This window comes from Phyllopteryx taeniolatus, chromosome 21 (assembly GCF_024500385.1).
Source record: "Phyllopteryx taeniolatus isolate TA_2022b chromosome 21, UOR_Ptae_1.2, whole genome shotgun sequence".
NCBI classification, from domain to species: Eukaryota; Metazoa; Chordata; class Actinopteri; order Syngnathiformes; family Syngnathidae; genus Phyllopteryx; species Phyllopteryx taeniolatus.
Window position 1 is genome coordinate 16,965,176 of NC_084522.1, and position 10,199 is coordinate 16,975,374.

Consider the following 10,199-nt stretch of genomic DNA (forward strand, 5'->3'; position numbering starts at 1 on the left):
ACTCTAAATTGCCCGTAGGTGTGAATGTGAGTGCGAATGGTTGTTTGTTTGGATGTGCTGTGCGATTGGCTGGCAACCAGTTCAGGGTGTACCCCGCCTCCTGCCCGATGATAGCTGGGATAGGCTCCAGCACTCCCGTGACCCTAGTGAGGAGAAGCGGGTCAGAAAATGGATGGATGGATATATCGTTCTAAAAAACAATTTACTCCCGTGACAGGCCTAAACACATCATACAGTGAGAGAGAGAGAGCAAGCACAATGGACAACGGGTGGCCAGTTGTCAGGGTGCCTCGGTGGGGCCAACGGACCGCTCTGGGTCCCTCGGTGTTGGACGTGTCCCATCCACCAGGCTGCTCTCGGCAGGACCCCTGGGCCCGATTCCGCACCTCGATTGATTGGGTGGGGTCCTCAGCCTCTGCGGTACGGGCAATTATAGGGCACTTCTGTCAGTCTTTGTCCATGTAAAACGCTGTCAAGGGACTCGCATGTGCCCGCAGTCACACACCCCTGGGACTCTTTCAAAGGGTGTGTGGCCACTCACTTATCACGACAAATAAATCATGAATATGCAAATTGCTTGTGTATCCCCTCACTCATACTCTCGTCCCTATAGACTTTTATAATGTACATAGTCAATCCCACCCCACTTTAGTTGTACAGCCAGGTTCACGACCCTTGTCCTGCATGCTTCTTCTCCTGCCCTTGTCCTGTCCTTCACTCACAGGGTGTAGCACTACAGCCCCATACAACACTCATATCTGTTTCATTGTTGTAGATATGTAATTATGTACTTTTCTCATCCTGTTTACAATTAGTGCTTTGTCTTTTGTCTTCGTTTCCTCTAGAAACTGTCCTGTTTGACTCTAATTCTCAATAAACTTCACTTATAATACTAAGAAACCACAGTGGGAGCTTAAAAACTCCAATGTGACACAGTAAAAATGTTCCGGCATAAAAGGGATACAGATCTTCCATTCTGCTTGATTTAACAGCCGAACAGGACAAAACAAAAGAGGAGAGGAGAGCTGGAGGAGGTAGGAGCGATACAGCCTTGGCCGCAGGATCTGCACGTGCATTCCCCCGGGAGACGGGGTCATAGGGCGCCGAAGTCATGAACCACTCTGAAGGCATGACGAGAGTCGCTGTAGATTGTGACAGCTTTACCTTCCGCCAGGCGGCAGACCTCAGTGAGCGCTTTCAACTCAACCGCTTGCGCCGAGTAATGAGAAGGGAGCGGCGAGGAACCCACACAACAGGTGAGAGGAGCGTTGCGCCTCTAACATAGAAGTCACACAGTGAGGAATGCACAAAGTTAGCGGAGAACCCACCGGGCGAAGGCGTTCGTTATGACACTCGTCCACAAAGTGAACAAAGGGCTCAGATGAATCAGGAAGCCCAAGAGTGGATGTATGCTAAATGCGCAGAAGTTTGCTCCGCCAGAAAAATGTGCACATAAAACACACAGCTGCGCATAAACACACAGAAAACACAACATAAAAAAACATTTAAAAAAACACAGTCTGATAACTTAATCCAATCAATATTATTATGTTGCGTGAACATTGAGTTGTACTTCCCTCAGATTTTGAGCAGCCTCCTTTTCGCTCTCTTTTGGAATTTTAAGAAGACAAAGGCAGAGAAGAGAACCATGTGCTGGAAGCTGTGACAGAGGAGTGTTGTGCGGCTTTTCGGGAAGAGGTGAGACAGGCTCTCGGTAGACAGGAGCTTCCAGAAGACTGGACCACTACAGCCAAGGTGATCAGAGAAACAGATTGGAGAGTACTTGGGATAGAGATGGGAAGGATGTGCAGCAGGTTAGGGTGATTAAGGATAGAGATAGGAATGTGTTGACTGGTGCCAGTAGTGTGCTGGACAGATGGAAAGAATACTTTGAGGAGTTGATGAATGAAGAAAATGAGAGAGAAGGAAGAGTAGAAGAGACCAGTGTGGTGGACCAGGAAGTGCCAATGATTAGTAAGGGGGAAGTTAGAAAGGCATTAAAGAGGATGAACAATGGAAAGGCAGTTGGTCCTGATGACATTCCTGTGGAGGTATGGAAGTATCTAGGAGAGGTGGCTGTGAGTTTTTGACCAGCTTGCTCAACAGAATTCTAGCGGGTGAGAAGATGCCTGAGGAATGGAGGAAAAGTGTGCTGGTGCCCATTTTTAAGAACAAGGGTGATGTGCAGAGCTGTGGGAACTATAGAGGAATAAAGTTGATGAGCCACAAGTTATGGGAAAGAGTAGTGGAGGCTAGACTCAGGACAGAATTGATATTTGTGAGCAACAGTATGGTTTAATGCCGAGAAAGAGTACCACAGAGGCATTATTTGCCTTGAGGATGTTGCTGGAAAAGTACAGAGAAGGTCAGAATGAGCTACTTTGTGTCTTTGTAGATCTGGAGAAAGCCTATGACAGAGTACCCGGAGAGGAACTGTGGTACTGCATGCGGAATTCTGGAGTGGCAGAGAAGTATGTTAGAATAATACTGTTTGCAGTGGTGATGGATAGGCTGACAGATGAGGTTAGACTGGAATCCCCGTGGACCATGATGTTTGCAGATGACATTGTGATCTGCAATGAAAGCAGGGAGCAGGTGGAGGAAGAGTTAGAAAGATGGAGGCATGCACTGGAAAGGAGAGGAATGAAGATTCGCCAAAGTAAGACAGAATACATGTGCATGAATGAGAGGGGTGGTGGGGGAAGAGTGAGGCTACAGGCAGAAGAGATTGCAAGGGTGAAATACTTGGGGTCAACCGTCCAGAGCAATGGTGAGTGTGGTAAGGAAGTGAAGAAACGGGTCCAAGCAGGTTGGAACGGGTGGAGGAAGGTGTCAGGTGTGTTATGTGACAGAAGAGTCTCTGCTAGGATGAATGGGAAAGATTATAAAACAGTGGTGAGGCCAGCCATGATGTACAGATTAGAGACCGTGGCACTGAAGAGACAATAGGAAGCAGAGCTGGAGGTGGCGGAAATGAAGATGTTGAGGTTCGCTCTAGGATTGACCCGGTTGGATAAAATTAGAAATGAGCTCATCAGAGGGACAGCCGAGGTTTGATGTTTTGGAAACAAAGTTAGAGAGAGCAGACTTAGATGGTTCAGATACATCCAGAGGAGAGAGAGTGAGTATAATTGTAGAAGGGTGATGAGGATAGAGCTGCCAGGCAAGAGAACAAGAGGAACACTACGGAGAAGGTTGATGGATGTCGTAAGGGAAGAGATGAGGGCAGTTGGTGTTAGAGAGGAGGATGCAGCAGATGGAAAAGGATGACATGCTGTGGCGAACCCTAACGGGACAAACCAAAAGGAAAAGAAGAAGTTTGTTTAAATTTCTCTATCATTGATTAATGCATTTTAACTCTTTTTCCCAGACCAAATGTCCACGAGTGAATAGTTTCTCGAAACCTTAAAAACTGACAAATGACCGTCCTACATTCCTGGTTATTCCTCGATCACCTTTCCCAAGCCAAGTTACACCATACCCAGCCCACTGTAGATTTGTTAAAGCAGTTCCAAACTGCTCCATCTTAGGTCCCAGACCAAACATCTATGTACGGAATAGATCCTCTGACGATTACAAGTAATGATTCTACATTTCAGGGAGTTCAATATTAACATTTACATTAGTCACAGTTGTTGTGATGGGAAGACATCTTTCTTATTCAAAGGGATCTATCAATTATACGTCATAGTTGTATACATTAATGCTATAATTGTGTAAAAGAATGGCTGGTGGTGACTGTAAATTAAATAACTACCCTAAGCAAAGCAGTGTTATCAGTGCCAAGCGCATCTTCATTGCGAAAAAATAACATAAAAGGAACAGCAATGTTGAATGCAGTGTGTGTCGGTATATCACCAGTCAAGCGCCGCTCTGTCTTTGGGGCCGCCGGGAGTCAGCCAGAGGGTTGCCCTTTGTCACCGATTCTGTTCATAAATTTTATGGACATAATTTTTAGGCATATCTTGGGGTCTTGTTCACAAGTGAGGGAAAAATGGAATGGGAGATTGACAGGTGGAACGGTGCAGCGTCTGCAGTGATGCAGACTTTGTATCGGTTTGTTGTGGTGGCGAAGGAGCTAAGCCAAAAGGCAAAGCTCTCTATTTACCGGTCGATCTCCGTTCCTACCCTCACCTATGGTCACGAACTGTGGGTCATGACCAAAAAATTTTAATCCTGGATACAAGCGGTTTCCTCCGCAGGGTGTCGGGCTCTCCCTTAGAGATAGAGTGAGAAGCTCGGTCATCTGGGAGGATCTCAGAGTAGAACCACTGCTCCTCCGCATTGAGAGATGCCAGATGAGGTGGCTTGGGCATCTTTTAAGGATGAATCCAGGACGCCTCCCTGGAGAGGTGTTCGGGCACATCCCACCGGGAGGAGACCCAGGATACTACGTCTCTCGGCTTGCCTGGGAACACCTCAGGATCCCCTCGGAAGAGCTGGAGGAAGTGGCTGTGGAGAGGGAAGTCTGGGCATCCCTGCTTAAGCTACTGCCCCCGCGACCCGACCTCGGACAGGCGGAAGAAGATGGATGGATGGAATTCCATATACTCGACTTTAATTCTTTGTTCCTTCTCAACCAACTTTATTTTCCCTAAACCTATTTTTTTGAGTTGTTGTACACAGGCTCCATGTTGCTGAGAAACCACATTCATTTATCCACATCTCCACACATTCCACAGATTTCTCTCCATATTCTTCTCTCATACAAGACATAATAGGGGATGTGTAAACTGGTAATTCGGCCATACTCACTTTTCTCTTCGCACTTCCCATTTCCAGTACCCATTAGAAGCGCTCCTAATTTTTACAATATTCAAAATTCTTCGAAATTGTTGGGGACCCTTGCCCCTGATTGTCGGCATCTGACCTGGGAACTTAAACCCTTAACCTCCGAACTCCAAGCGGGAGTGCTTTAACCTAAGCCAGGACCCTCACCTAGCCTTTAACCCAAACATAAGAACTCGGACCCTACTAATGGAATATGCTGAGAGCAATGACCAATAAATGCAAAGGCAAGATTGTTTCAAATACAGTCCTCCAAATGGAATTGTCCAGTTTTCAAGGAATAAAAATTTTCTTTACCGTAATTCTTCGTTTGGAGGACAACAGGTCCGTTTGGATCCTGAGGTGATAGCTGACATCCAGACCCCCAGCAGTCCCCCTGTCCTTAATTCTTTGGGTGGAGGTAGGACTCGTGCGTTGGTCCTAGATTATCAATCACTCCCCTGGCAGTCAAACCTACACACACCTGAAACCAAGTTTGTTTTGGAAATTAAATCAGGAAACAATCTTGTGTTTTGTAGTTTTAATAATATCTTTGCAAAAAGAGAGACAGTCAAGAAAGGTTACAAGTGCCCACGTCTCTGCCTGTCTCTGAGACACATATGCGAAAGCAATCCCCAATTAAACTGAAAAAAATTGGAGGGGATTGAGGACAAAACTATTCACAAAGTTATCTCATCTTGTCCTTGAGAAAAGGGGGGTTGGTACAGCCACCGAGACAGTATGGCGGAAAGAACCAAGAAACACTTTAGCTAAAAAGTCACACAAGAACAAAGAAGTATTGAAATAAACCATGGGACAATACAATAAAAGAGTATAGACTATATTTTGTCATTTTGCCATGTTTCTTGGAAATACAACACATACACACCTCCACCTCCATATAAAGTCTGCAGTGCGTAAATCCAATGTGTTATTTCCTATTTCCTATAATGAATGAATCGTTACATCCCTCATCTGGGTGTCCGATCTTTGGAATGTACAAGCCTTTGTCTCAGGATGTCAGGTTTGCAGTGTACCGGAATGTAATGTTCATGAAAAATGATTTCCTGTTCCTGTCACTTTGTGTGCGTGGGTGTGTGTGTCCTACTCTCAGGTGTTCACATGGTCCAGGCGATCTCTGATCGTAAATGGGATGATGAGACTGCTGAGTTAGATGGTTTGCAACACATCCGTTACAACGGAGAAGACTTCCTGTCATTTGAGTTGGAGACAATGAGATGGATCACTGTTCAACCACAAGCTCTCGTCACCAAACACAGGTTGGACCAAGGGGACATGTTGAACCAATACAGGAAGCATTACTTCACTGAGCTTTGTCCTTATTGGTTGAATAAGTTTGTGAAAAATGCAAAGGACTTCCTCCTGAGAACAGGTACAATTACATTATGTTAGCATGCCCCCCATTGGAATGCCCTATAGGGTATTACAACTTGCACTCATTTTCTCATCAGTAAAGGAGAGAGCCTTTACTCTAATCACATTTTCTCCATCTTTTCCTTCTTCCACATTATCTCCATCTTTTGTCCTCACATTCCTTTCATGTTTCCATGTTTTGTTCTCGCTACCTTTGGTCTTCCATACATTGTCTCACTTTACACACATAGCTTCCCAAGGTGTCTCTTCTCCAGAAGACATCGTCCTCTCCGGTCACCTGCCTCGCGACAGGTTTCTACCCCTACAAAGCCGACCTTTTCTGGAGGAAGGACGGCGAGCAGCTCCACGAGGGCGTAGAGATGGGCGAGATGCTCCCCAACCACGATGGAACCTTCCAGACGACAGCCCACCTGAAAGTGGAGGTGACGGCCGACGTGGAGAGCACAATGAATGTGTGTTCCGACTGTCCGGCATGAAGGACGACATCGTCACCAAGCTGGAGAGAAGAAGCATCCTCACTTTCTCCCTAATACAGAGAATAACAGAAAGACTTTTAAATTCATAATTAAATGAAAATGTTCTTGTACAGCTTAGTTGAGTTGTGTTCCTCGGCCCTCAGTACTGAACTGTGGGAGAGCCATACATGGGCTAATTCAATTATAAGCGAGCAACTCCCATATGTCCGGTTTGAAAGCCGGCAGCACTCGCCCCCAAGATGGCGGCAAAGCACTTTTTTTCTATCAGACAGGTTGTGCTCTGACGAAATGAAGCTCATCTTCTCACCTCAACGTAGTTCCTTCGCCCCACGATGCCACGGGATGGCGCCAAAGCAATATTTTTATATTAGCTATGGTTTTGATCAGATCAAAAACAGCGAATTACGGAGGATATGTTCCCGCAAAAAACACATCTCTCACTGTGTTTGCACTCCCGCAGCTGTTGACACTGATTCCGAGCTCACGTCTAACCCCATTTCCGAGTTGGCTTCTGAGACTGTTTCAGAGTGAGACACAGGAACCTTCACATTCTGAGTTAGCTCACACAGAGGCCACATGCTCTGGACTCTTTCAAGGTGGATTCATGTGCTCTAATCGCTATGCTCGTCTTCCTCCAGGTGTTGGAACACAAGAGGATATTGCCACGTAAACGCTTTCTCATCATACTTGGATTTGAAAACAGAGATGGAATTTGTTCTTCATGGAGATGATTGTGCAATTACAATGTTTCTGTTAAGTTCACGCTCAAAGGCTTTTGCTGGTTTTGGTGTATTGGAGGAGATTTGTTTTAATTCATCGGGTTGCTTTCTTCTGTCTGCTAAATTTGTAAGAAATCATCACAATAACACCGTTATCTCTGCAATATACTTATATAATCCTGTTCTTGATTTTATCAAACAACTCTGTCAAAGCATACTTTTGTCAAAATGTGACAATGTTGTTGATCGCAGTTGTTATTTAAACTTTAGTTGGACATATTCAACCAATAGATTGATGATCAATGACAAAAATGCAAAATGGAGTGCACTCCTTGGCTGCTGCCAGCCGAGGTGCTGATGAGTCACGCTCAACAAGTTTACTGTCGATAGAAGTTCAGCATGACATCAGCTATAGGAAGTTGAGCGACGCACACGTCCACGATGGCACAACTCCAATTCTGATCAATATATATTTTTTAATATGATGTAGTGACCCCCCACAACTGATAAAACTGCATTCTCCCAAGTCGCCTCACTGTGCGAGACGGCCACTAAAGGATGCCTGCTGGACTTGAAACTAATTACCAGCTTCTCGGCGAATCTGGATTCCTGTCATCAAAGACCCCTTTGATCTGCAGCACTCAAGATAGTGGCCAAAAGGTTGGGATGACTTTTCACATGTGAGGCACATTGTGACTTGCAGTTCGAATGATCAACACGACACATTTGTCAGCAGCAGCGCACGAAACGACTTGTGGTGCAATTGAAGACAACTTTCCACAGCAGAAGACCTGATGCAACCTGCGGCCGTGGGGGATCAGCGTCTGGCGGCCTGACAGATTTGGTGGTCAACTTTGGGGAAAGCGTCCTGACACTCGAGCGCCTGTCTTCATTTGTCTTTACGGTGCCGTGACGCAAAATCCAATTGCGAGCAACAAATCTGAAATTGTCTCACTTGAGCCGTGCAGTGTAAATCCAGCCTAAATCATAAGAGATGGACCCGTGTACGTCTCGGACGAACTTCCCCAGCCGCCGCTGCCATTAAAACAATTCCTTTTGTACCATGTCGTAACAAAACTCTCGTATCTCAAGTCATCTTTTTTCCATTGTGAAATTCCGTCCCAGCCACCCAAAAACAGCATCGAAATAAAAGAGCGCTTCTACTGTGCAAAATACAGTAATCCCCATTATATCGAACGCACAGAACTCAAAGGCTTCAGCTCACATGTTTCATGCTTTCATTTCGGGCTCACCGCCATTTTTGAAACTGAGAGCTGCGACTGATGAATGCGAACGGCTACCAGTTTAAAGCACACTTCTGAAAGAACAAACAATTTGGACTCAGGAATTCCATTCGTTCCGTGACCAGAATTGCATATCGCAGGTGTCAAAAGCATCCCTTTTCAGGACGCCCCCCGCGCCCCCACCCCCAAAAAAGGCCTGTTTGTTGCACCTTTAACATTGCATGTCAAAGAGAGCAAACCATCAGCACTTTAGATTGTTCAATAATTTGTAAAAATAAAAAAAAAAGACACAAAAAATAATCATTGTATAAAAACAATAAAAGACTGGTTTCATATATTGTGATTCGCTTCCATCACTTGAACATCACTTAATCAAACCCGGAAAACTGCGTCTTCTACGCTAACGAGCAGAACTACGCTTTGATTACAAAAGAGAAAGTGGGGCAGTGAAGCCACCAGTTTAACCAGTAAGTATGTCTCAGTATTTTTATTTGATACAAATCTGGCCAAAGCCAACTACATGGCACCAAAAATTCTGCCTTTACAAAAACGTGAGGTTCTTTGTAAGGGAGGAGGAATTGGTTGGGGGCAGCGGGCTTGGGAGGAATATTATCAGAAAACATTAAGACTAAAACACATATTATTACAAGGAATACAATTCACATAGTGTACAGTACTGCTGTGCCTTTCGATATTTTTAAGAGTTTCAAATGTATTTAAGAGGATAGAATTGTTTCTAAGCATGTGGTAGATGTTAATAGGAGTGTGGGTTTGATTGAGTCTGGTGAGGTTGATTCAGCAAGAAAAAGATGTATACGTAACGCAAAAAAAAAAACCCAAAAAGTTTCACTACTCTGCTGATTTCACCTACTGCGGGTGTCGTCCTGAATTTAATAAAGGGAGGGATTTCTCGATTTTCAATTTTTGTCGTCAGTTTTCTGCTGATCTTTGAAATGTTCAGAGCAAAATATTGTGCAGGTTCATATCTTACAGCTTCAAAAGCACACAGTGAAATATTTAATCATTTCATTTTTTTCATATGTACATTTTTGATGATTATAGCTGATAGCAAAAGAAAACCCCAAATTTATCAGCTCAATAAATTCAAATATTACTTCCCAATCAGGAAACTCAATTTCATATGAGATCAATTACTTTTAACATGGAAATTGTGCTGCAGTTAGTTGTTTAAAAAATATTTTCTTTGTGTTTAACAAATAGATATGAGTACTGAAATTAACTTTTCTACCATATTCTAATTTATTGAGATGTACTTGTACACATGATGAGGTGATAAAAGCAGTTAGCTAAAGTCTGAATCAGGGTGAAGCCTCCCCTGCACGCTCGCTGCCTCGGCCATGTGGACGTTGCGGCACGTGGACGAGGAGGAGGACGCCTCGGCCGCCTCCGAGGCAAGTCTTCCAGCTCCTTGAATAGGGCAGAGGTCAGGGCCACCTCGGGTCCCACATCCGGCCTAATTTATTCTTGCCTTGTATAACATCCTTCAGTATTTGTGTATAAAAATGCATCTCAATGAATTTGAGTATTGTGGAAAACTTCATTTATTTCATAACTCAGGTCAAAAAGTCATATATGGG

The 10,199-nt window shown here is 44.5% G+C and overlaps 1 protein-coding gene across 1 annotated transcript; it reads left to right on the forward strand.

The window, feature by feature from the left end:
* Positions 1–244: 244 nt before the first annotated feature.
* Positions 245–9,098, forward strand: LOC133470982 (uncharacterized). The gene is made up of 5 exons (XM_061760018.1): positions 245–420; positions 993–1,034; positions 1,175–1,256; positions 5,882–6,160; positions 6,393–9,098. The coding sequence occupies exons 1-5, from the start codon at positions 259–261 to the stop codon at positions 6,725–6,727; spliced, it is 900 nt and encodes a 299-aa protein (XP_061616002.1). The 5' UTR covers positions 245–258; the 3' UTR covers positions 6,728–9,098.
* The last annotated feature ends 1,101 nt before the right edge of the window (positions 9,099–10,199 follow it).

Excerpts from the sequence above, each read along its gene's own strand:
- LOC133470982 (XM_061760018.1), top strand. The coding sequence starts at position 259 with ATGGACAACGGGTGGCCAGTTGTCAGGGTGCCTCGGTGGGGCCAACGG. Across the intron at positions 1,035-1,174 it reads GGAGAGGAGAGCTGGAGGAG|GCGGCAGACCTCAGTGAGCG; the intron begins GTAGGAGCGATA and ends ACCTTCCGCCAG. Across the intron at positions 1,257-5,881 it reads GCGAGGAACCCACACAACAG|GTGTTCACATGGTCCAGGCG; the intron begins GTGAGAGGAGCG and ends TCCTACTCTCAG.